This window comes from Macaca mulatta, chromosome 16 (assembly GCF_049350105.2).
Source record: "Macaca mulatta isolate MMU2019108-1 chromosome 16, T2T-MMU8v2.0, whole genome shotgun sequence".
Lineage (NCBI taxonomy): Eukaryota > Metazoa > Chordata > Mammalia > Primates > Cercopithecidae > Macaca > Macaca mulatta.
The window spans coordinates 3,780,131-3,807,059 of record NC_133421.1 but is presented as its reverse complement, the minus strand read 5'-3'; the positions used below and the strand labels follow the sequence as shown (position 1 = coordinate 3,807,059).

At 45.2% G+C, this 26,929-nt stretch overlaps 1 protein-coding gene and 1 long non-coding RNA gene across 6 annotated transcripts in view; one reads left to right on the top strand and one right to left on the bottom strand.

Annotated features, from left to right (window-relative positions):
- The window catches only part of SMG6 (SMG6 nonsense mediated mRNA decay factor), a 243,067-nt gene that overhangs the window by 47,579 nt on the left and 168,559 nt on the right, over positions 1–26,929 (top strand). For 4 of the 5 annotated variants that reach the window (XM_015118204.3, XM_077969801.1, XM_077969800.1 and 1 more), the window contains 2 exons: positions 8,364–8,425; positions 16,810–16,955. In XM_015118204.3, the coding sequence (XP_014973690.1) occupies positions 8,364–8,425; positions 16,810–16,955 (208 nt within the window). Of the gene's footprint in view, positions 1–8,363; positions 8,426–15,908; positions 15,969–16,809; positions 16,956–26,929 lie in introns of those variants that run through there. The other variant, XM_077969802.1, reaches the window with a different exon arrangement.
- LOC144335239 (uncharacterized) overlaps positions 19,945–26,929 on the bottom strand; it is a 36,506-nt gene continuing 29,521 nt past the window's right edge. Inside the window, exons 3-4 of the long non-coding RNA XR_013405912.1 lie at positions 21,099–21,279; positions 19,945–20,603 (exon numbers count right to left, since the gene is read on the bottom strand). This is a non-coding gene — a long non-coding RNA (uncharacterized LOC144335239). The remainder of the gene's footprint in view (positions 20,604–21,098; positions 21,280–26,929) is intronic.

Genomic DNA, 26,929 nt, shown 5'->3' with positions numbered 1-26,929 from the left:
CTTTTTCTGTGTACCTGGAGATGTTAAGCTGGTGGCACATTTGAGTTGGTTGTTACAGATTGTCACACCACAGCATAGGGATTCATAAATCTTAATCTGGCACTTTCCTTTGATGGGGATGTTTTGGGAAATGTCCAGGAGCCCTCTGACCTAAGTGAAGTGTCTGTTGGGCTCGGGTGTGTTCTGTTTCTACCCTGCAGGTGGAAACCTGGAGAGCCCCATGTATATTTCCCTGTAGCCTTTGGAGTGTGTGACTGTGTGAGAGCAGGAGTCTTGTTGCATTTGGTGTCACTTGTGCTATCATAGAATGGAATGGTGCTTACACAGAAGCTGGCAAGAAAAGTTGTATTTACTTAGAATTATGCATTGTGGGCTCTTAGCATTGGAAGAAATACTGAAAATTGGTGCTTCTCCTGTGGTGGTGAGAGGTGGGTGGATATGCGAATATTCTGGTGTGTGGGGGGGGTTCCTTTAAAACCATACTCTTCATCGCTACCCATCTTCCCCTCTTAGCTCTTGAGAATCATGACTGTTTCCAGTTCATGTGTGTGGTAGCTCTGAGGTGCTGTGCAGGGAGAAACATCTTTTGAGACACCAGGGTTGTAGATTATTTAGCCCAGGTATCAGCAGACTTTTTTTTTTCTGTAACGATCTGGATAGTAAATATTTTAGGCTACTTTGGGAGGCCAAGGCAGGCGGATCATGAGGTCAGGAGATCAAGACCATCCTGGCCAACACAGTGAAACCCCATCTCTACTAAAAATAAATACAAAAAATTAGCCGGGCATGGTGGTGGGCGCCTGTAGTCCCAGCTACTCAGGAGGCTGAGGCAGGAGAATGGTGTGAATCCGGGAGGCGGAGCTTGCAGTGAGCCGAGATCGCGCCACTGCACTCCAGCCTGGGCGACAGAGCGAGACTCCATCTCAAAAAAAAAAAAAAGGCTTTGTGGGCCATGTGCCCTCTGCTGCAGCTACTCAGCTCTGCCTTTGTAGGGGGAAAGCAGCCACTGACAATGTGTAAACAAATGAGTGTGGCTGTGTTTCAACAGAATTTTATTTATGGAAACTGAAATTTATATTTCATGTAATTTTCATGTCATGAAATATTCTTTTTTTTTCAATCATTAAAAAATGTAAAAACCATTCTTACCTCACGGGCTGTACAAAAACAGGTGGCAGGCTACATTTGACCCGTGGCCATAGTTTGCCAGCGTCTGATGTAGCCCAGTGGCTTCCAAATCTGGCGATCTTTCACAGTGACCTGGAGACCTTTAAAAATGTTGGTTCAAAGTGCCCCTCTTTCGTCCCTGAGGATTCTGATTCTGTAGGAGCGGGAAATCTGTATTTTTTACAAAAGCTGTTCAGGTGATAGACATACACTGAGGATTATGGAATTAGCAGTACTGATCTCACTCATTTAACTGTTGAAGAAACAGCCCTAGAAAATTGATGTGACTTGGTGATAATTAACAGCAAATAAATGGCATGACCAAAATTTGAACCCAGGTCTTCAACTCTTAAGATCAGCAGTCTCTGTCATATTCCTTCCCCCTAGTAAACACATGAGCAATAAATACAAAAGACGAACATATTTGTGGCTCCTTCTTTTCTTTTCTTTTCTTTTTTTTTTTTGAGACGGAGTCTTGCTCTGTCGCCAGGCTGGAGTGCAGTGGCACCATCTCGGCTCACTGCAGTCTCCACCTCCCAGGTTCAAGTGATTCTCCTGCCTCAGCCTCCTGAGTAGCTGGGACTATAGGCACACCCAGCTAGTTTTAGTATTTTTAGTAGAGATGGGGTTTCACTGTTTTACGGCATGGTCTCTATCTCTTGACCTCGTGATCTACCCACCTCAGCCTCCCAAAGCGCTGGGAGTACAGGCATGAGCCACCGTGCCTGGCCTCCTTTCTTTTTTTTTCTGTCTGTCTGTCTTTTTTTTTTTTTTCTGAGACGGAGTTGCGCTCTTGTTGCCCAGGCTGGAGTGCAGTGGTGTGAGCTCGGCTCACCGCAACCTCCGCCTCGTGGGTTCAAGCGATTCTCCTGCCTCAACCTCCCGAGTAGCTGGGATTACAGGCATGAGCCATCACGTCTGGCTAATTTTGTATTTTTAGTAGAGATGGAGTTTCTCCTAGTTGGTCAGGCTGGTCTCGAACTCCCGACCTCAGGTGATCCGCCCGCCTCGGCCTCCCAAAGTGCTGGGATTACAGGTGTGAGCCACTGTTCCCGGCCCCTTCTTTTCTTTATGTCTGGTGCCAGTTTCCGTTCTGAGAGCCAGCCAGGTACTCTGAGCTCAGCTGTCCCTCTGCTGGCTGGCTGGCTGGCTGTGTTTTCTGGAGCTGACTGCTGATTTAGCTCAATTTCCCTCAGTCGGCTGGCTTTAACTAGGAGAGAGAATGAAGTAACGAATTGCTTTAATATAAGAAGCAGCACTAAACTGCAGTGCAAAGTTAAGAGCCATTGTTTCAAGGGGTGCATTAGTTGGAAGAGGTAGTTTTAAAAGGCACATTTTACACTTAAATTCACATGTCTCAGATCTAGCCATCTTAAGTGGGACATCTGTATAGGAACTTGTGTTTAATTGAAGCTAATTGAGCTGTCATCCAGCCCTGAACAGTTCTGGAGTGGAGGAAGTAAAGGGTGAAGAACTGTTGCCATCCCGATTCTACCTCAGCCTCAGCGTGGCTCTTTGGTCCAAGTAAGGGACTTAAGGATTGATTTGCTTTATCTTCCTATAAGGCCTTTGAGTCATGCTATTTGGTTTTCCCATACTTTTTATTTACTTTTTAAAAATCTATATATCCTGGAAAGAGGAATGCCGAAAGTGCTGAGAATGAACCTCTTCTGTCTCTACTGAATGGTTACCACATTACTGATAGGCTTCCACATTTCATGTACCAGGCCCCCCTTCCCTCTTTTTTTTTTTTTTTTTTTTTTAATTCTCATCTCATCTCTGTGACAGGAAAAATGACAGTAAGGAAACACAGTGCCTCCTGGAACCTTCACAGGCCTTGTCTCAGGTGTGGGAGCATAAATGGCCAGCGGGCAAGTTGTATGTTATTTATCCTTGTTCTTGGACTATAAGCTCCTTGGCAGTAGAGACCCTGTCTTGTTCGTTTGCTCCTGTACCCAGCATAGGAACGCGGGGATGAGGATGACGTGTGAACAACATTACCAGTGCGCCCACATCCTCCTCCGCCTTGTGATCTCAGTGCTTGAGAGAGACTGATAAGTGGGCTTTGATTGAATGCTATGAAAGTCCTGGCCATTTGACTAACAGGTACTCATGAAATTTGGTCTCCACCTATGTTGTCTCATATCTAAGAGGATAGATCCCTTTTCTAAAATGCAACCAAGTTTTGTTTTTTAAAAAATATATGGGGCCAGGACCAGTGACTCATGTCTGTAATCCCACTACTTTAGGAGGGTGAGGCAGAGGATCGCTTGAGCCCAAGAGTTTGGGACCAGCCTGGGCAATATAGTGAGACCCCGTTTCTACAAAAAATAAAAAACTAGCCAGGCGTGATTGTGTGCGCCTGTAGTCCCATCTACTCAGAAGGCTGAGGCGGGAGGATTGCTTGAGCCCAGGAGGTCTAGACCACAGTGAGCCTTGATTGTGCCACTGTACTCCAGTCTGGGTGACAGAGCGAGACCCTGTCTCAAAAAAAAAAAGTATATAAAAATAGAAACATTCCATGCAGATAAGAGAATAATAATTTATGCCCCTCAAAATTACTTTAAAATGCACTTTGGAATTCCTTTAATACTGACTACCCTTACTATCCTTAAAATGATTCACTTTTCAGAACTTCCGTTTTTCACACAACTCTGTAAAAGCAGGAACCACTCTTTCGGAACTGAAGTTGGGCCTGTTTCAGAATCCCCTCCTCTTGCGTTGTTGTCTCTGAGCAGCTTTTCTCTCCTTCCTTGCTCCACAGGCACCAAGCCCTTAGACACAATTGTGAGGGATACTTTTCGAGGCTTGTGTAAAACATCTACTCCTCAGACTTCTTTAATTTATATTATTTCATTTCATCCTTTTAGTTCTGAGTTAGGTAATGTCAGTGGTAGAAATTCCATTTTACAGTCCAGGAACAATCCAGAATATTTTACTTACAATCCCACAGTTAATGACAGGACAGACTTTACTGTGTGTCCAGAGACCTACCCATCCATCTGCTGCCATTAGTGTCTCTTTGGGTTGAGCGCAGGAGTCCACAGTGAATTTGTTTTGGACTTGAACTAAGGAGACAGAAGACCCTTAGTCTTGGGATACACCCAAGGAGCATTTCTGTTTCAGTGAACAGTCCATAAATATGTAAGGAAGACGTGAACGCAGGTAAAGCCTCACAATTTGAGAAGTAACATCTATTTTCCATCTGAGCGAGAACCATCTAGATGTATTGTTAAAAATAAAAAAGTCTACCAGGCAAGGTGGCTCACGCCTGTAATCTGAGCACTTTGGGAAGCCACGGCTGGAGGATTGCTTAAAGCCAGGAGTTTGAGACCAGCCTGGGCAACAAAGTGAGAACCCTATCTCTACAAAAAATAAAAATAAATTAACCCTGTGCATGGGTATGTGCTTGTAATCTTAGCACTTTGGGGAGGCGAAGGCGAGAGATTGCTTTAGCCCAGGAGTCAGAGGCTGCAGTGAGCCGTGATGTTGCCACTGCACTCCATGCGGGGTGACAGAGTGGGACACTGTCTCTAAAATAAATAATAAAAATTAAATAGCTGTAGAAATGGAAGTCAGTCCATGGTGATGTGTTAGAAAGGAAGGAGGAAGGAAGCTCAGACTAAGGTTTTTGTGACTGTGGATTTGGTGTCAGTTAAGAGTTCTCCAAAGTATCTGCCTCAGTGCTAGTTGACTTCATATTGTCTCTTGTAAATGTTGTTTAGGTCCGATTTGATCAATATGTAACAAATCCACTCCCTCATGTCATACATCTTCTAGGATGTATCTGCATTTTTAGCTCCTTTCCTAATTGAAGTGTTATTGATGACAACAAAGAGAAAGTACGTTTAGCAGTGATGTTCAGGCTAAAAGTAAAGCAGTGGTTCTCATTAACTAAGGTTAGGGAGAATGTGTGTATAGTTTGAAAAAGTTATCTGAGATTTTCTTCACTCCCACTAGTTGAAAAGTAATGCATTGAAATTGACTTTTTGCAGTTAAAATATGGTAGTGGCAAGTATGGACTCAGGTAATTAGGTGGGCTTCATCTCCTCCACTAAGGGAAGGATCTTGGTGAAGTACACTAGAAGCACAGATGTTCCAAACCTCTTGGGGCTCTCATGTTAGTCCAGGCAGTGCTGTAGTTCAAACAGTATGAGTTTCCTACCTAATCAGGAAGGAAAACTTAAAAGCAAAACTTGAACGGCTTTTTAGTTGCTCTTATTCCCTCGTTAGCCCTTCATTGAATCAGCTCACCAGTTCTTTTCCTGAGATAGGTGTAGGATAAGAGAAAGAAAACTGTATTTGGAATCTGAAGACTTGGATTCAAGTTTTAACTCTGCCGTATACTAATGTAAAGTTGCTTAAATTTCTGAGTTGGCTTGGGGGATGGTATTTAGGCTTGAATGAAGTGAGTTAGTATCTTTTGTTTTTTGTTTTTTGTTTTTTGTTTTTTTTTTGAGATGGAGTCTCACTCTGTCTCCCAGGCTCCTGCCACCACACCCAGCTAAATTTTGTATTTTTAGTAAAGACGGGGTTTCACCATCTTGGCCAGGCTGGTCTCAAACTCCTGACCTCAATTGATCCACCTGCCATGGCCTCCCAAAGTGCTGGGATTCCAGGCCTGAACCCTGCACCTGGTCTCTTCCATTCTGTTGATAGAGCCCAGTGTCCCTGGCCCTGACTCACCTTGCTGTATAGACAGGTTATCTTCAGTGAAATATTCTGAGCTTTTTATCTATAAATCAATGTTAAGCTAGTATTACCGATTAAGTGTAACTCATTTAAAGCAAAAATAGAGTGAACATTCTATGCAGAGTTTGATGTTGGTCATTGGTAAAGTGGGAATGTACCCCTTTTCCACACTTGGCTTCCGTATGAAGTAGATGGAACTGCCATAGCTTCGTTGGTGTTCTGTTTTGCAAGAGGAGTAAACAGGGAGTTTTTCCTTTTGGGGCAGACTGCCCAGGGATACTGGACTCCTTGCCCTGACCACTGGGATCCTGGGGTCAAGATTCTTCACTTCTCTTCCTGGCTGGCTACAGAGCTCTGAAGATATTGCTTCTAGGAGACCAGGGAAGATGACAAGGAGGTTTAGTTTTTCGATTGTCTCTGCTTTCTTTGCATTTGAATTGAAATTTGTTTCCTTCCCTTGTTTTGCTGAGAAATCTTTTGGTTTTGATGGAAGTAGATTTTCTTTTTTTTTTTTTTGAGATGGAGTCTCACTCTGTCGCCCAGGCTGGAGTGCAGTGGCCGGATCTCAGCTCACTGCAAGCTCCGCCTCCCGGGTTCACGCCATTCTCCTGCCCCAGCCTCCCGAGTAGCTGGGACTACAGGCGCCCGCCACCTCGCTCGGCTAGTTTTTTGTATTTTTTAGTAGAGACGGGGTTTCACCGTGTTAGCCAGGATGGTCTCGATCTCCTGACCTCGTGATCCACCTGTCTCGGCCTCCCAAAGTGCTGGGATTACAGGCTTGAGCCACCACGCCCGGCCGGAAGTAGATTTTCTAGAACCTTGAACCACGATTGTAAATTGGGGGCTCATGGGCCAGATGTATCTGGCAAATGTGTTTTTTGGCTTCTTTAATGCTTATATTATTTTCATTAGTAGCCAACATGTAAAAGCCAGAGGATTTCACATAAAAATCCAGATTCAGTCAGGTGCAGTGACTCACACCTCTGTGATCCCAGCACTTTGGGAGGCTGAGGCAGGAGGATTGCTTGAGCCCACGATTTTGAGACCAGTCTGGGCAACATAGTGAGAACTCCAGTCTACAAAAAATTAAAAATTAGCCAGGTGTGGTGACACTACCTGTAGTCCCAGCTACTCAGTAGGCTGAGGCAGGAGGATTGCTTGAGCCCAGGAGGTAGAGGTTGCAGTGAGCTGTGATCACACCACTGTACTCCAGCCTGGGCGACAGAGTGAGACCCTGTCTCAAAACAACAAAACAAGCTGGGTGCAGTGGCTCACACCTGTAATCCCAGTACTTTGGGAGGCCAAGGCAGGTGGATCACTTGAGGCCAGGAGTTGGAGACCAGCCTGGCCGACATGGCAAAACCCTGTCTCTTCTAAAAATGCAAAAATTAGCTGGTTGTGGGGGTGCACGCCTGTAATCCCAGCTACTCGGGTGGCTGAGGCACGAGAATCACTTGAACTGGGAGGTGGAGGTTGCAGTGAGCTGAAATCATACCACTGCACTCCAGCCTGGGCGACAGAGCGAGATTCTGTCTCTAAAAACAAAAACAGGCCAGGTGCGGTGGCTCAAGCCTGTAATCCCAGCACTTTGGGAGGCCGAGACGGGCGGATCACGAGGTCAGGAGATCGAGACCATCCTGGCTAACACGGTGAAACCCCGCCTCTACTAAAAAATACCAAAAAAACTAGCCGGGCGTGGTGGTGGGCGCCTGTAGTCCCAGCTACTCGGGAGGCTGAGGCAGGAGAATGGCGTGAACCTGCAGTGAGCCGAGATCGCGCCACTGCACTCCAGCCTGGGCGACAGAGCGAGACTCCGTCTCAAAAAAAAAAAAAAAAAAAAAAACCAAAAAAACAACCCAGATTGCAGTTTCCAGCTTGGGCCCACATAGAGGATTTGGCTAAAACTGGGGTGGAATAGTCATAGGTTGCTACTGTCTCCATCAGCATACTTCATGCCTAGCCCTGCAGACACTTGAATTTGCAGCTCCAGACATAGAACATGAACTCTAGTTTTTAAAGCTGGCGAAGTACAATTTGATGAGTTAGTGGTGGGTTACCTTGCTCTTGGTTATCAAAAAAGAGTCCTGCTTTCCTAGCTAAGAAGGTAGAAAAATAACTCAAATAGAACCAGGGACTTCACTAGTATCCTCGCTCCTGTAAGAGTTTCATTTCCATGATTATGGAGCCAAGGTGGCTCCTAGATCCTCAGAGAGCTTTACATCCTGCTTATTCAGATTCACCACCTCATCCCCTGCACACAGGTGCCACTGCCGGCAGAGGGTGCTGTCTGCTCACTGAGCCTGCTGTCATCTTGGCTCAGCTGAGCGGCAGCTGTTGGGCATGTGCCCTGGGTCTGTGAGAGTTTGGGTATGTCCATTTGGTTCCCATCCCTAGTGCCCACCCCTTAGACCCTGGCCAGGTTATTGTGTCACTGGGGACTCTGTTCAGTAACAGGAAACTGGGGAAAGTTTAATTGTTTTCTCCTCTCCCTTTTTCCCATGCAGCTGAACAAAAGGTTCATCCTCAGTTTTCTCCATGCCCATGGGAAGCTGTTTACCCGGATTGGGTAAGTGTGCAGGATGTTTATTTTATTTTCCTACATTACAAGTCATTTTGGAATTTAATATTGTTAGCAACTGGACTGTGTTTGTAACTGAGGGCACAGGGTGTGAATTCTTAGAGGCCTCCACCTTCTCTTCTCTTCCCTTCATCTTCTGTCCTACTGTGATCATGAAATTTGGGAAATATTACTCTCTATCTCTCTTGTTTGTTCTTTCTCTACCTTTACTAAAACCCTTCTTTAAATACAATCTTGTCCCAGCCCCCACCCCAGTCCCTCTGGGTTTCTCTTGCCTCTGCCTTCCGGCTCAGTCTCCAGTGAATGCCTCAAGGCAGTCGTGCTAAATCCCTGGGTACAGATGTCAGGGGGTCCTCTTTGGGAAGAATACTGTCCACTAATTTTCCATCAAAAATAAGAGTAACATTTTCGCTCTATGTCCTTCTGACCCATATCCTTTCCTCCTGTGCTCAGTTTCCTGTGCCATATTGCTGATCTCATTAAATACCAAGCCTCTTACAGTTTCATCATTCACCATGGATTTCCATAGACATCTCAGGGAAGGTGGTATGTGCAAAACCAACACTTGACTGCTTAAATTCCTGGAAACAGATCGAGTTTTGAGTATTCCTTTATTCCTTGGGTGGATCCGAGTTCTTCCTCACTGTGTAAAACTAGTGATCCTACGCCCAACATAATGCCTACACACCAGAGCAGATGGATGCCTGGAGCCTCTTTAGTACAGGATCTCCCTGAGTGTAGGAGAGTGAGGAGCGGAGTAGGTGGCAGTGCCCCCAGACCAGTCTTCCACTCGACCCGTCTTCCGCTAGACCAGTCTTCTACTGGATTCTAATATTTTCTGAGTTGGAAGTTGTATTATGAGCTGCCCTTTGGGGTGATTTGTTTTGAATTATAGATACCCCAGTTATTGTCAGTGTTTCCCTTTCACTTCCCGTCATAACTTCGTAAGTTTATCTGTAATTCTCTAGAAGGCTTTCTTTTTTTTTTTTTTTTTTTTTTGAGACAGAGACTTGCTCTGTTGCTCAGGCTGGAGTGCAGTGGAGTGATCTCAGCTCACTGCAACCTCTGCCCTCTGGGTTCAAGTGATTCTACTGCCTCAGCCCGCCGAGTAGCTGGGATTACAGGCGTGCACCGCCACGCCCAGCTAATTTTTGCCTTTTTAGTAGAGATGGGGTTTCACCATATTGACCAGGCTGGTCTTGAACTCCTGACCTCATGTGATCCACCTGCGTCGGCCTCCTAAAGTGCTGGGATTACAGGCGTGAGCCACCGCTCCCAGCCTAGAAGGCTCTCTTAGTGGAGGTAGGGGCTATGTCACTTTCCACATACTGTTGTAGGTAACTTTTTTGAGAAGTGGAAAGGCTTGGTTCCACTGGAAGAAACTGCTCCACGGGCAGTGGACTAGAAAGTGTGCTTAGGGCCGGGCGCGGTGGCTCAAACCTGTAATCCCAGCACTTTGGGAGGCCGAGACGGGCGGATCATGAGGTCAGGAGATCGAGACCATCCTGGCTAACACGGTGAAACCCCGTCTCTACTAAAAATACAAGAAAATTAGCCGGGCGAGGTGGCGGGCGCCTGTAGTCCCAGCTACTCGGGAGGCTGAGGTAGGAGAATGGCGTGAACCCGGGGGAGCGGAGCTTGCAGTGAGCCGAGATCGCGCCACTGCACTCCAGCCTGGGGCACAGAGCAAGACTCCGCGTCAAAAAAAAAAAAAAAAAAAAAAAAGAAAGTGTGCTTATTACATATTCATTCAGTATCGACCTGGGTAAGATTGATAGTGATGGTCATTGCAAGCATAGTTCGGATTTCAAAATGACTTGGGAAAATTGGAAAAGGTACTAGTAGATGGATCTCTGTCTGTAGACATAACAGGTGGAGATATTCACTTAGGCAAAGTAAACTAGATGCATCACTGGTCCCATCTCCTGCCTCCCAACTCCACCGTCCTGCCACTGCCACCAGTTCAAGTTCCACTCTGGCAGTTTTTGCCTCACTGTTGTATTCCTAGAGCCTGGCATGTAGTATTTGTTGTATAAATGAATGAATTATAAAAAACGGATGGATTGCCAAGCACTGCAGAGAAACATGTAGTATTCTAGTAGGTTACTGTAGACCCAAGACAGTCACTAGTGAGTAATGTAAGGCTGTAGTTACAAGGTGGAAGTTACTTACATTTTTAAGATGATATCGGAATCATCTTAAAAATAACACATCAGAGTAGGAAATACCTTTGTGCTACTCTTAAAGTAACAGTTGATGGTACTCCTGCTTTTTATTTATTCTTTTTTTTTTTTTTTTTTGAGAGAGAGCGAGCCTGTGTGTGTTACCCGGCTGTAGTGCCATGGCTATTCACAGACATGATCATACCACACTATAGCCTTGAACTCCTGGCTCAGCCTCCCGTGTCACTGGGACTACATGCTCCACCACGACAACTGGCTTATTTACCTTCTTTTTTTTGAGACGGAGTCTCGCTCTGTCACCCAGGCTGAAGTGCATTGGTGTGATCTCGGCTCACTGCAGGCTCCGCCTCCCGGGTTTACACCATTCTCCTGCCTCAGCCTCCAGCGTAGCTGGGACTACAGGCGCCCACCACCACACCCGGCTAATTTTTTTTTTTTTTTGGTATCTTCAGTAGAGATGGGGTTTCACCATGTTAGCCAGGATGGTCTCGATCTCCTGACCTCGTGATCTGCCTGCCTCATCCTCCCAGAGTGCTGGGATTACAGGCATGAGCCACCGTGCCCGGCCTGTTTATCTTTTATAGTTCTCGTTTTTTCATCTTTCTCTCCTTTACTACTTTTCACTCAGTGTTTTCTTTCCTTTTTTCCTTGGCCTATGTTTGTTCTTTAAATTTTCCTCTACCATGTTGCCCTAAGTCGAGATTTCTCAACCCTTGGCACTGTCGACGTTTTGAGCCAGGTGACTCTGTTGTGAGGGGTGTCCTGTGCGTTGTAGGATACTTAGCAGCGTCCCTGGCTTCTTTCCACTACGTACCAGTAGCACACTCCCCCACCAAATGTGATGATTCAAAATATCTCCAGACATTGCCGAACGTTCCCTGGGAGACAAAATTGCCCCTCGTTGAAAATCACTACTCTAGATATTTCTTGCCCTGTTAGAGACTTTTGGGACTAAAAAAGTTATAAATCTTGGTGCAGAATGTAGGAACATTTAGGGTATATTTTTATCAGCTTATGCAGTAGTTACACCCTGATTTCCCCTCCACTTCTAAAATTCTTATATTTCAGCACATATTTTGGAATAAGTTTGGGAAAGGACCACAGTAATGATTAAAAAGCCAGATAATGACCGGGCGCAATGGCTTACACCTATAATCCTATAGCATTTTGAGACGCCAAGGTGGGAGAATCGCTTGAGCCCAGGAGTTCAAGACCAGCCTGGGCAACATAGGGAGAAGACTCCATCTCTCTTTTTAATGGATATAATAGAGAATTTTTTTTTAAAGCCAGAAAATGAGATCTGAAAGGAAAAATTAATTTTAAAAAACATTAAGGTAAAAAATATTTATTTAGAGGCAACTGTAGGGTGCCTACATGCTTAAATATAAAAGGGTCCTAACAGGATAGTCTTGATTTTTATGGAATGACAGTAAGGGAAATTGGCTTCTGTTGTAGCTGGAGAGATTTGGGTTAGGTGTAAGAAAATTTCACAGAAGGGAAGATGGTTGAGAATTTTCTTTTTTGGAGGCCTTTAAAAATGAATAGATTATCTCATTCGTCTGAGGTGGTTTACTGTGTTCCAGGTTATTTTTCAGGATCTCTTTTATTCCTGCCTATAACATATTCTGTTGTCAAAAAGGTAAAGCCAGCCCAGTTTCACCTTCATGAGAAATGACTTACGGTAGTTTTCATTGAGGAAAATGTATGTCAATTCTAGGCACTGCATTCCCTCTATGGGTTTCCTCTTATTCTGTCCTGAAGGTAAAATAAAATTGAGCCCCATCTTTATTCTGGAAGGCAGAAACAGAAATAACATTTCTATTGCAGGGAGAAAGGTATAGACGTCTGTAAGACTAGGAAAGCAATGATCCCAAGCCACACACAACATCGTGGACTGTTGCCTAATTACCAAGAAGATGTGAAATGTGGGCGGCGTTGAGAACGAATTAAGAGTGAGGAGATTGTAATGGGGAGCAGCTGAAGGCACATCACTCTCCCGCCTGCCTTTTCAGAAAAGCCCCGACGCTGTGCTTCCGGGCATGGTCTGCTCTATGCCTGGTGCTCCACAGTGCATCAGCATAGACTCGAATGCCTACTATGTGCAAGATAAGTCTCTCAGCTCCCAGCACTAGCTGACCAGAGGTTCAGAGCTTTAGAGGAAATACTCAGTGCCAAAAAGAGTTTGTTTTTCACTGCTTACTAGTTACAAGATCTTGAGAGTAAACAAGTCAAAGCTGCTGTGGGCTTCAACTAACCTGATCAATGGTTTAAAGAGATGATCTCTGAGGTCCATTCCAGTCCTTATGTTCTGTAGCACTATGATTTGTTTTTTTTCTCATTTCCACCCTGTCACATGGCTTAATTTTTTGGTTTTGTTCTTTTGCTCCTGGGTTTTTGCTATCTTGCTCGGTTTTTAAAAATTAAGAGGTTGAAAAAACTAACCTGGATTGTTTTCTGCAGAGAATGTTGTCTAGCCCAGCTGTGTTCCTCAGCATCTGAGGGCTGAGTCCTGCTCGGTTAGTCACCGTCTGAGTCAGTCCTGGGCCTAGGTCCCGGTGTTGTCTGAAAGATTCGTTTCTTGAAACTGCCATTCAAATGAAACAAGGTGTCCCTAGAGATCACTTCACAAGGCACCACTTTTGTCCGTGAAACACACGGCCCAAAAACGATGGTATCTTCTGAGGTTTTAAAGGATAGGGACAGAGTCATCTCGGATTCAGGAGAAGGACTCAGTCGGGGTGCCATATGGTTCCTGACAGACCCTTTCCTGGTGAGAGGCAGATCACACCTGTGCTCGGACTCCAGTGAGAGAGGTTAGGAAGCTGCAGCCTCTAGGCTCTGAATTTGTGACAGATAGTTTGCTTTTGCTTCCTATTAGCCTTGATCATAGTTACCACTTTAGTTTTTACTTGCTTGCCTAGTCATGCTATTTGCATAGCTTTAAAGTCTCTTGGAATTCAAAGACTGATGTATTTATTTTGTACTTTTAATTTTTAAAAACGTAATGTTTGTGCCTGATTCATTTTTTAAGTTAACAAATGTTCTTAAACACAAAAGTAAGATGTATTCATTATGGGATAAATCTTTTCTTTCTTTACAGTGCTCTTTGTAAAGTATTTAGAAAACTCAGCAAAGAGGAACAAATAAAAAATTACCCATATTTCTACCACCTAGAGAAAACACTGTTAAATTTTTTTCAATTTTTTCTACATATCACATACATACTTTTAAAAATTGCTTTATAACTATTTTTTAAAATATATTTTGAAGTTTCTCTCACATGATTAAAAATGTGATACAACTTTAAAAACTAGTATTCAGTTGTATGCATTTGCATCTTAATCATCTATTGTCGGGCGCTTTCGATTGCTTCCAATTTTTGGCAATTACAAATGACCACTTTTTATAAGTTTTCTCTGTTGCTTCTCTTCCTACTTTATTGCTGCGACTGCTGTTTCTTCTTAGATATAATTTTATAATTATTACATAAATATTATCCAGAAATCCTTAAAGAAGTACAACATTAAAACTAAAACTAAAATTTCTTTTAACTCTGTGTCCTCCAAAAAGATAGCACTAGACATTAGGGCGTGTATTCTTCCAGACCTTTCACTGCCTTTACCTGCTTACTTACATATGTGTCCATCAGACTTACTTACATATGTGTCCATCGGTAAGTGTAATTTTCTGTCTGTAACGCAGGGTGAAGCAAAGATGATTTCTCAAAGAGAAAGACATAAAACTACTTACAGGTAGTTTGAGGCCAGAATTAGATAGCAGTTTGGTTACAAAACTGGAAACCAGAAACCACCTACTGAGCCCCGAGGAGGGTTCCTCTCTCTCTGTGTGTGCCTCCCGTGGTTACTGCTGAACAAGGCTGGTTTTGCATGAGTAGATCCACCTTCCCTCGCATCTCACATTTGAAGTTACTCTAACTTATATCCTTCTGCTTTCAGTTTTTTCTTTTGTTTTAATCATGTTGAATTAGTTGACAGGCAAAGGGAGAATTTTTTTAAAAAAACTTTTTATAAAAAGGAAATGTGGACAGTTTGACCTGGTGCTCGTTCAAGACTTCAGTCTGACCCAGAGAGTGTTAATGGATCTGTTTCAATTCCTACCCCAGGGAAGAGGCTTCCTCAGACACAGCTTCGAAGCAAAACTGTCCCACGTGACACTTCTGTCCTGTCGTTCTGTGCTGGCTCTCTACCGCCTTTCAACACGGAGACACATGGCTCTGAAACTTGCCCAGCATGGCTGCTTTTCAAGCAGAGTGAACGCTGCTATTCTCGTAACGAGAAGTGCTAGCCCCCCTCCCCACCTCTGACCAGAAAGAGTACTGCACAGTGTCAGGATTTAAAATGAAACCTTTGTTATAGCCCATGGGGAAAAATGGATCTAGTCCAGCCCCAAACATATCACTCTCTGCCATTCCACATCTTCCAAGAGTTTTAACGGCTCTGACATTTTTTAGAGGGAAAAAAAAAAGAGTTTTGTTTTGTTTTGGAGGGGTGGGTACTTGAAATGGCATGTGGAGAAAAAAAGCAAATGCATGGCATCTTTTGTGCCAATGAAAATGAGGACAGCTCAGCAGAGAGGAGAACTGGAATGTAAACTGTAATTGACCCATAACTGTGGCACGACTTCTGGGCACCAGGGGGTCAGTAATAGGAGTTGCCATCCAAGAGCAAGGAGCGAAGATTGCCAAGATTCCAGAAAACCTGGAGTTTTGTAATCTGGGGAGTGCGCTACTCAATCGGGAAGGGCCAGGATGGGTGAAGCTAGAAGCACCTTCCTCTAGAACTTGAGACTGGTTTCTATCTTTTGAGAAGGATTACCTTCCTTGTGGCTTTTCAGAAGCTATTTATTAATCCAACCTGGAGCTTTTCCCCAACCCCACAAGTATGCCACAAGCAGCTTGTTTATTTGGGGTCTGGGGGACATGGTAAAAAATACTTTGGTGACCACGAATTGTTCGGCATAGCCCTAAGGCCTACGTGCCTGGTTACTCTCTCAAGCACCAAGCTTGAACTTGCTTTTTCTTTCTGAAGACTTCAGCTGTGGTTTGTTTCTGTTGCCAAAGAAGCTCCAGGCATGCACCGCTGTTTGGGATCCAGTGGCCACAGTTGGCAAGGAGTGATTTGAATGACCTCTCCTTAGGAGCCCTAGGTCACTGGCTAGATTTCTGCCTCCCTGCGTTACAGCCTCTTCCTGTATTGGGAGTGGCACTTGGCCAGGGCATTATATTTCCACTGGCCTGAAAACATACAGACCCCGATGAACAGAGGCTTGTGAGAGGGAGGACGACGGCAACACAGGAAGAACTGAGACAGATGACTGGGGGCCTCTAGGTCTAGGCATTCTTCAAGGGGAAATTTGGGATCCTCAGGTGGAACAGTCAGTATGATAGTGCCTCAGAAGACAACAGCAGAACTATGTCTGGTTACCTAAAGTAAACCCTTGAGTAAAAAATCTTTAGGCCGGGCGCAGTGGCTCATGCCTGTAATCCGAGCACTTGGTAGGCTGAGGCAGGTGGGTCACTTGAGGTCAGGAGTTCGAGACCAGCCTGGCCTACATGGTGAAACCCCCGTCTCTACTAAAAATAGAAACATTAGCCGGGCATGGTGGCACACACCTGTAGTCACAGCCCCTCAGGAGGCTGAGGCAGGAGAATTGCTTGAACCTGGGAGGCAGAGGTTGCAGTGAGCCGAGATTGGGTGAAAAGAGCGAAACTCTGTCTGAAAAAAAGAAAAAAAAATTTTTTTTTAAAGATACATGTTACTCTTTTAATTGAATTCAGTTTCATACCAGAGAGTTTAGGGACTATGAAGGTTTTAGGAAATTTGTTGAGTATTTAGAAAAGCTGATGGTTTCAGAGAGAAACTTTGATATCAGCTTGAATGCAGTTATTGCCAGGGGTGAGGAAATAGCATACCAAAGCATAATCACTCATAGTGATTTATCCAAAACTTGAGTTGTTTCCATCTCTGAACCCTGAAAACTCCTTTATCTTGAATTTGTTCAAAATTACAGGATTCCGGGAAGGTTTGTGAAAATAGCACAGAAATGTCCTAGGCAGTAGTTGTCTGGTGTGTGTGTGTGTGTGTGTGTGTGTGTGAGTGAGAGAGAGAGGGAGAAAAAGAGAGACTGAAAGAGAGCATTGCCTCACTGATGGGTTTGCTGTATCTGCAGGATGGAGACATTCCCTGCAGTGGCTGAAAAGGTCCTCAGGGAGTTCCAGGTGTTACTGCAGCACAGCCCCTCTCCCCTTGGAAGTACCCGCATGCTGCAGCTTATGACCATCAATATGTTTGCGGTCCACAACTCCCAGCTGAAAGGTAAGGAATGTTTAGTTTCTTCATCTAGAATATAGACAGATAGAGATTAATGTAGCTTCTTTCTACCATACCTGCCTCCCCCCACCCCACCCCAGAACACACACACCCTCCCCTTCCTACCATTGTCTCAGATATTGAGTTTACTTTGAAATCTATATGACTCTCCAGTGCTTGGGTGGGATGGAAGGAGGGAATCATGGGTATAGAGCTTAGTTTGCAAATGCAGAGATGCTGTTGCACATCTGGCCGCACAAAAGGCAGCAGCAAGGCCTCTTGAAGGCTGCAGACCCAGAGCCTCTCCCAAGGGAGAGGCATTGCTGAGATATTTCATTGCAGAGACCATACGCTTGGCAGGGATTGGGAATAGCTGTTTCTGGACTCATGTACCCTGTTTGTTCAATATGGAAAAGTCTAGTTCCCTATGGGATATCCCTAGTGGGAGCCTGCCAGGGAGTAAGAACCAAAAATTGATGAGCTTTGGTGATTCAAATCTGGAAGCACAAAAACCACCAGGCCCAGAATTTGGCTGGTATACCAGTGTGCATTCTGAAATGTTTTTCTGAATGTGTTGGGGTTTTTTTCATAGGGGGTCGGGTGGGTGTGGAAGTAGAGGGGAGAAGGGCAGATTGGCAGGGTTTTAAATGCTTTGATGACCAGGTCAGGGTCAAAGGATGTTACCAGGATTTCTTCCCTTCCCTTCCGTTCCCTTCATTTCACTTAGGTAAGGATGATATGGTATGACTTGATGGAATTATGTAGCACAGGGATGGCATTATTTTCTGTGTTTATTTGCAAGGGTGATTTGGTCCATGCTGGCAAGGAATCATTTCAGAACAGTGACAGAGAGCGTTTGGTCTCAGGGCAAGAAATGCCAGGAAGTGGGAATTGGCCCATAGAGACCCTGCTGTAAAACAGACCTGGTGTTTCTTGACAGAGTGCCGCTGGGTCTCTTGTTGCCCCTTTTCATAGCACTTTCTCTCACCATGAAGTCGGTTTATTTATCTCCCTGTTTGTACTTAAGGGTTATGCTTCACTTGCTTGTGGTGGGGGAGTGAGTATGCCACACTTTGCCTTGAAATGGAAATGTGGGTCTTTCTGGGACTAGGCAAGGTCCTCTCAGAGTGTGTCTGGGTTCTCAGTCACTTCTGAATCCTAGAGGATTTCCTCATCTCGTGCTGCCTGCTACAGCGTTTACAATTTCCAGCAGAAAGCAAGATCGGGGACTTAGATGCCTTTTTGAACTTGGCTAATTTTTCCTGAGATGGCTATTTGGGTAAATGGCCCTGAGGAAGCATCGGGTCCTAAGTGACAGCACTGGTTTTCAGGGAGAAGAGAAGAAAATTTGTAAAGTGCTGTGCTGGTGAGGCCCAAAGGGGAGGGACAGTCTGCACCAAGTAGGAAGCCCACTTGACTCTGGAAATGGGCCCTGAGGTGCCCTCCCGTTCATCTTCCTCCCCAGGTGCCCTCCCGTTCACCTTCCTCCCGAGGTGTCCTCCTGTTCATCTTCCTCCCCAGGTGCCCTCCTGTTCTCCTTCCTCCTGATGTGTCCTCCTGTTCATCTTCCTCCTGAAGTGTCCTCCTGTTCATCTTTCTCCCGAGGTGTCCTCCTGTTCATCTTCCTCCCGAGGTGCCCTCCTTTTGATCTTCCTCCCGAGGTGCCCTCCTGTTCTCCTTCCTCCCGAGGTGCCCTCTTGTTTATCTTCCTCCTGAGGTGCTCTGTTCATCTTCCCATCTCCACTAAAAACAACCCACAGAGTTCAGTGAGCTGCCTGTCTCAGAGCTGTAGCCTCAGCCAAGACATTGTTCCTGCACCAAATGACCTGTGGCTTCTTTAGGTGTGAATGTGAAGGACCTGCAGCCCTTGCCCATGAAGCATCTGTTTCCAGCAGCTTCTATTCCGTGGAAAGGAATACCTTGGCCTTTTAATAGGCCATCAGTGAGTCTTTTTCTTGTAGCTGTTGTTAAGAAAAGGTTAAGAAAATAAGGGTAGGCCGAGTGCGGTGGCTTACGCCTGTAATCCCAGCGCTTTTGGAGGCCAAGGCGGGCATATCACCTGAGGTCAGGAGTTTGAGACCAGCCTGGCCAACATGGCGAAACCCTGTCTATACTAAAAATACCAAAAATTAGCTGGGCTTGGTGGTGGGGACCTGTAATCCCAGCTTCTCAGGAGGCTGAGGCAGGAGAATTGCTTGAACTTGGGAGATGGAGGTTGCAGTGAACGGAGATTGCAAACTGTACTGCAGCCTGGGCAGGCAGAGCAAGGCTCCATCTCAAAAATAATAATAATAATAATTAAGAATTAAAAATTAAAAAAAAAAAAAGAAAATATGGGTAAAAGGAAGGTAAGATGGTGAGTACAGGGAAAGAAATTGGTTGTTCCCTGATTTGAGGCCAAGGTACTTTTTCTAGGACTCTTCCATGGTGGGTCATAATGAGCACCCTCTAGCCAGGAGAGACATGTACAAATAAAGCCCGTACTTGAGACCCTACTCTTCGTTACTGGTCTGCTTCTGACTCTCACCTCATTGTTACCTCGATGAGGTAATTGGGGCCAAGAAGAGTATGAGTTGAGGTGGTCAGAGGCTCCAAGGTGTTTCAAGGAGAAACGGCCCAGGCCACAGGATATAACACTCAGCGAGGACAGAGAGCTCTGTGGACGTGTTGCCAACTACCCGGTGTGCAGCTGAGGCGGCCATCCAGACCCCACTGTGTGGGCTGCCGTTGGGAGAGGGGCGAGCAGAGTCTAGACCCCACTGTGTGGGCTGCCATTGGGACAGGGGCAAGCGGAGTGCTCAGCAGGGCTGGCTGGTGGGAAGATGCACTTTTCCATTTCCCAGCACATGAGTCATCATCCTTGGTCCTCTGTGCTGTGCTTGCCTGGACAGTGGCAATAAGGGGGTGTTGTGGCTGAGTAGCAGCATCTGTGCTGGGGGTGGAGAAGGAAGGGGGTTGGGGAGAGGGTAAAGATTTAAATCCTTCACTAATCAGCAGCAGTTTGAATCACATTTTTATGAGTAAGGAAGTGATAAATCAGCCCTGCGTGTTCAACCCCCAAGTCCCGTCAGCCAGTGCCCTTCTAAAGGTTTCTCCCCTGGCCAGTCTGCACGCTGTCAGAGTTGCCACCCACCCTCAGGGCCCTGGCTGCCTGAAACCAGGAAGCAAGAGCCTGATGCTGCCTTGCCCTCCCAGGTGCTGGGGTCTGTGGTGAATTGGCAGTCGCTGCAAGCTACAGAACATCTGGGCCATCATTTTTCTTTCCGTTCCTTCTTGGACATGTCCTTCTGGGTGGGTGTTCGCACATGTCAGTTTCTGGACTCTGTGGAGGAGGAGCATTCCAGCCTGAAGCAGAAGTGATCTTGTGGCCCACCAGGCAGCTGAGATCCTCGCAGTCTCTACCTGAGTCTTCCCTGTAGATGTGGTGCCTAAGGAGTATGATTTGGAGAGCCACAGGGAGCAGATTCCTTTCTTTAAAAGTGTGTCCCTTGCTGATGCCTCTAATGCTGTCGTGAATCCTTTGTTCTTGTGTGTTCAGCGCCACCCTTGTATAACTATCTTCTTTTCACAATATCAGTAATCCAGGATGGAAATCATATTGTTGCTAACATTTTACTGTGATTACTTTTCAAGTGTGTAGAAAAGCTTTGGACACTGCAGAAGGCAAAATGAAAGGAAAAGTTTCAGTGGTGGTGAGAGAATGGCATCTTTGCCTTTCCCTAGGTTATGGTTTTCCCAGGAGCCCACTCCGCTCTTGGGCGCAGAGGATGTGAGGCCAGATTTGCCCCCCTTCCTACAGGGCGAAATAAGTTGAGTAATGCCACATGATTTAGCCAACTAAACTTTCCAGTTACAGCAGTGGTCTTAAAACTCATGGGTTCACGGGTGTTGGTGGAGAGACCTTGATCTGCTCTCGGATGGGCCCTATGCAGAGTCCTACGTCAGTGGATACGGAATTCTAGAATCCTCATACTGCACACTCAGGTAGTTGGGGATAGATAAATTTGAGGGATGGGACAAGGGACATTTGAGGACCTTGGCTTAGGGCCTGGTATTTATTCGGCATTCAGTAAGCATTTGCTGAGTGTATGGGTGAGGAAGGCAACAGTTCTGGGAAAGCCAGCTCTCACTGAGCAGTGTGTTCCTTACCTGGCCCAGGTCCAAAGCTGGTGGTGAGATAGGTGGTTCCCAGAGTGATGTCATGACTGGTAATCTCTCTAAGGCATTCCTGAGCCTGAAGGGAGGAAGGGCTTTCTCCACGTGCCTCAGTGTTTAACACTTCGGTAGTCATCTAATTGGTTGACGTGATGCCGGAGGGTGACCTATTGATCTAAACCACAAGTACGCCAAGAATTTTAATTTTTAAAATTTTGTAATTTAAGGAAATAAAACTCTAGTTTCTTGAAGGGAAGAATTGAAGCAGCATTGTTGTAGGGGAGCACTGAAACCCCCTTGCATCCCCCATCTGTGCCCAATTTGCTCCAATCTGGCCTTTTTTTTGTTCTTCCTTCATTTTCTCTCCCCCCCTCTTGTTCTCTCTTTTTCAAAAATGTTTTATAATTCCTGGAATCAAAACCATCTCAGGCACACACTGTTTTATTTTACTGTATTATTGGATTATACCGCCTATAAATCACTGGATGTTACTCATTGGCCACCATTGGAATAACTTCCCTTTTCTGTGCCCTGGCTCCCTCTTTTTCCCTCTACCAGTTTCGTAGCACATACATCCATTTCAGCTTTGCAGAGAAGCCCCGGTGGCAGCAAGAGGGCACCCAAGAGACACTTCTTGCATGTGCTGTTGGTGTTGCCTGCTTTTAGGGGATATTTGGGAGCTGGGATTGAGGTAGAGCCTGACTTGCATTCCTTTCATTATCATTTATGCTTGCTTTTTTTGGGCGGGGGGAGGAAGGGACAGCGTCTCGTTCTGTCGCCCAGGCTGGAGTATAGTGGTGCAATCTTGGCGCACTGCAACCTCTGCCTCCCGGTTCAGGCAATTCTCCTGCCCTAGCCTCCTGAGTAGCTGGAATCACAGGCGCCCACCACCACGCCTGGCTAAGTTTTCTATTTTTAGTAGAGACGGGGTTTCACCACGTTGGCCAGGCTGGTCTCAAATTCCTGACTTCATGATCCGCCTGCCTCAGCCTCCCAAAGTACTGGGATTACAGGCATGAGCCACCGCACCCAGCCTTATGCTTGCTTTGAATGGTGTTAGTAATCCTGAATTACAGGAGGTAGAGGGAGTGTCACATGTGGGTCTCTAGAGGGACAGAGAGCTAGCTAGCTACAGCTGTCTGTATAGGACTGATAGCTTTAACTTGTAGGTGTGGGGTGTTTCATGCCTCTGTTGTGACGGGAGGTGACTCTGGTTGAGTTTGGTTTGCAACCGAAATGTCCTTGTCTTCCAGCATACAGCCCATCTTAGAGACCTTCAGAAAAGCAGTTTGCTCCTCTGTGGTGATTCACTTCTGTCGTGAGTCTCTTACCCAAGCCGAATGTATGAAGTGCCTAATCCTCCGCTTGTCAGAACAGTTGTACAGGAAATCCACCTTTCATAAGAGGTTAGGCTTGAGTTAGCTGTGTAAACTGTCCCCCTCAGTCCTCCTCCTGTATCTTTGGTGGTGGAAACCCTTGGGCTTTTTCTCTACAAGGATCTGTGGGTAGATTTCCGTAGGTAGTGCTACCTGACCTTCATTTTCAGGATGCCTCAGTTTAGAGAAAATGAACAGAGCCAGCCTGCGCAAGGAATTTTGTGAGAAGTAGATTCAAAAGTCAGAATAGGTTAGGCTTTGGAAGGCAGGCCAGGGAAGGATGCATGCTTTAGCTCTGCCCTCTTTCCCTGTGGGGAGATAGAACTCTCGACAGGCCGCTTAGTGTAGACTGCTCTTGGCACCTCGGCCTATGGATCTGCCTGTAGTTCCCTGAAAAAGAAGTTAAAGAAGTGAGTATGTCAAGGGACCCACCTGTCTTTCTACCTCTGGGTTCCAGGGTCCTTGTTTTCAGAATGTATTTAGGCTAGGGAAGGAGAAATAGGAAAAGCCAAAGAAATGAGAAGATTGTCCTCTCAATAAAATTAAGCCTCTTATCATATCAGTTGAAGAAATGGTCTTTGTTTTGCCCCAAGATAGCAATGTGGTTTGGTGTCCATGGCTGCTTTGCTGTGGAGTGCAGAAATGCAATATCCCATGTTGCCCAGATTTCGTTTCTTTTGCCATTTTATAGCTTCTCAATTTGATTGTTTGTGGTTTTACTTTTTTTTTTTTTTGCCCCGACATGGACTTATTCTGAAGGAGAAACATTATTTGGGGGAATTTTGGCAGCAGGACACTTTTCTTTCTTTCTTTTTTTTTTTTTGTTTTTTTTTTTTGTTTTGTTTTGTTTTTCTGAGATGGAGTATTGCTCTGTGGCCCAGGCTGGAGTGCAGTGGCACAATCTCAGCTCACTGCAACCTCTGCCTCCTGGGTTCAAGCGATTCTCATGCCTCAGCCTCCCGAGTAGCTGGGATTACAGGCACAGGCCACCACACCCGGCTAATTTTTATATTTTTAGTAGAGACAGGGTTTCGCCACGTAGGCCAGGCTGGTCTCGAACTCTTCACCTCAAGTGATCCGCCTGCCTCAGCCTCCCAAAGTGTTGGGATTACAGGCATGAGCCACTGTGCTTAGCCTGGCAGCAGGACTTTCAGCTACCTTTTCAGAGCTCTACGTTTTCTAACTGTATAGCTTGGGTGTGGGTGTGGGACTCAGACCAGATACATACTGTGTGCTGAATTCACAGAGAAAGTAGGTATGTTCTAGGGGGATGGTGAGGGGCGGGAAGTGTTGAACTTTGGACCCTAACCAAGTAAATGCCTATCTGAGGAAGAATTGTGGTTTTTACAGGGTGTGACCAGTGATGACAGCCACAGCAATGACTTGGTGCTAATACATGATGACACTTTATAGTTCCTGCATATGTATTTTCCTTTGATTCTCTTGTCAGCCCTGTGTGACAGACTGGACAGAAATTTTGTGTCCTATTTCATAGATGAGGAAAAACGTATCAGAAAGGTTAAGCAGGGTTGCACAGCTAGTAAATTATACACAGGTGTCAGTTGTCCACCCTTTAATATCAGAAAACAGGAAGAAGCTTCTCTGGGCAGCTAGACAGTGCAAGGAATTCCCCCCAAATCCGAGCAGTCTTGTTCTCTGATGAAGAAAGTGACCTGTGAATCTGATCTGAGACAGGAAGAGGAACAGGAGTAAAGGTATGAGAGTTGGGGTAAGTCAGAATTCTCCCAAGTGACGTGAGAGTCGGTAGGGCTACAACAAACAAGCTAGCAGAAGGTGGTTGTTTGGGCAACTCGGGGCTGTCTGGCGTCCGTGTCCACTATTGTCATGAGTAGAGGAAGCCTCCCTCTCAAATGGAAAGCATAGTCCATGACTAGTTGGTGGAAGTGTTTATTCTTTCTCTTGGTTTAGAATATATAGTGTCTCTTAAAAAGGGGGTGGGCGGATTTTTTTAAGGAACATTGTTTTATATTTTCACCATCATGTCTAGTATCCCTCTTGTTTTAGAAAAGAGGCCTTTTACATGCTATTCTTAGAAGAGATTGTGCTGCTTTTTGTGGCCTGGGGAGAAGGTAGATATGTCATTGATACAGAAAATAGTGTGAGAGTATAAAACATCTGAAAGAAGGATAAAGTAAATGCACATATAACTACCGCCCAGGTTAAGAAATAGAGTATTGTCAGTCACTCGGATGTTCCTGTGTACTTCATCTCTGTATAGCTGTAGTTACCTCCCCAACAGGTAACTGTCATCCTGACCTGCGAATTCATTGCTTTGCTTTTCTTTGTAGTGTTATCACCTATTATGTGTATGTGTATATATATATGAAATATAATTTTGGGCCAGGCACGGTGACTCGCGCCCGTAATCCCAGCACTTTGGGAGGCCGAGGCGGGCAGATCACTTGAGGCCAGGAGTTCAAGACCAGCCTGGTCAGCATGGGGAAACCTTGTCTCCACTAAAAATACAAAAATTAGTCTGGATGTGGTGGCTCACGCCTGTAATCCCAGCACTTTGGGAGGCCGAGGCGGGTGGATCACGAGGTCAGGAGTTCTAGACCAACCTGGCCAAGATAGTGAAACCCCATCTCTACTAAAAATACAAAAATTAGCTCTACATCGTGGTAGGTGCCTGTAATCCCAGCTACTTAGGAGGCTGAGGCAGGAGAATCGCTTGAACCTGGGGGGCGGAGGTTGCAGTGAGCCGAGATCGTGCCACTGCACTCCAGCCTGGGCAACAGAGTGAGACTCCATCTCAAAAAAAAAAAGTTAGCTGGGCACGGTGGCACACGCCTGTAATCCCAGCTACTCAAGAGGCTGAATTGAAGCACAAGAACTGCTTGAACCCAGGAGGTGGAGGTTACAGTGAGCCAAGATCACACCACTGCACTCCAGCCTGGGTGACAGAGCAAGACTTTGTCTCAAAAAAGTCAAAGTAAAACGAAACACATAATTTTGCTTTGCTTGCATATAGATGGAATCGTGCTAATCATACTATTTATATTATTTTCTCCCTGGTTTGTTTTGTTCCATATGTTTGCGAGTTCTGTCCATGTTCACATGTGTAGCTGTAGTTCATTCATTTTCATTGTGGTAATCCTACATTTTAGTCACATTAGTTTATCCATTCTTCTGTTGATGGGCATTTCAGTTGTTTTCTCTTTGGGACTATTAAAAGCATTGAGTCTGTTGATGGTTACTGCAGTTATTGGTACATTGGGAGTTATATACATCTTCCTATATTTTAAAATGAATTTTATTGAAGTAAAGTTTACATACAATAAAGCACACCCATTTTAAGCATGCACTTCAGCCAGTTTGACAAATTTACATGCCCAAGTAACTAATCATCACAATCAAGATAGAGAATATTTCCATTATCCCAGAAGTTCTCTTTGTGCCCATCCCAGTTGATCTCCATCCCACCCCTTGCCCTAGGCGACTGCTTATCTGTTTTCTGTCATTCTGTGTTAGATTTGTCTTTTCTAGAGTTTCATGTAAATGGAATCCTAAGAGTCTGTACTCTTTGTGTCTAATGTCTGACTTCTTTAGCCTCAGCATAATAATTTTTAGATTTATTCATGTTGTTACATGTATCAGTATTTCATTCCCTTGTATTACTGAGGAGTCTGGATATTCTGTAGTTTTGTTTATCTAGTTACCTGTTGATAAACATTTGGGTTGTTTCTGGTTTTTGGCTATTATGAACAAAGTTGCCATGAGCATTTATATCCAAGTATTTTGTGGACATGTTTTCATTTCTTTTGTCTTAAGTACCTAGGAGTGGATTTACCGGAGCATATGGCATGTGTATCTGACTCTGTAGGAAACGCTAAACTGTTTTCTGTGGTGGTGGGACCATTTTATATTCCCTCCAGCAGTGAGAGTTCCACTTTCTTTATTTCCTTGTCAGCATTTGGTATTGTCATTTCTTTTTATTTTAGCTATTCTAGTGAATGTGCAATGCTATTTCATTTTGGTTTGTGTTTCTCTAATAACTAAGATTGAGAGACTTTTCATGTGTTTATTTGCCATTTGTATATCTTCTTTGTGTTTAGATCTCTTGCCCACTGCACTGCACCTCTGCCTCCTGGATTTAAGCGATTCTCCTGCCTCAGCCTCCTGAGTAACTGGTACTATAGGTGCTCGCCACCACGCCTGGCTGATTTTTGTATTTTTAGTAGATACAGGGTTTCTCCATGTTGGCAAGACTGGTCTCAAACCCCTGACCTCAGGTGGTCCACCCGCCTCGGCCTCCCAAAGTGCTGGGATTACAGGTGTGAGCGCCCAGCCCCACTTGTTTTTTTTTTTTTTGAGACGGAATCTTGCCCTGTTGCCTGTGCTGGAGTGTGCAATGGCGTGATCTTGGCTCACTGCAACCTCCACCTCCCAGGTTCATGCAATTCTCCTGCCTCAGCCTCCCAAGTAGCT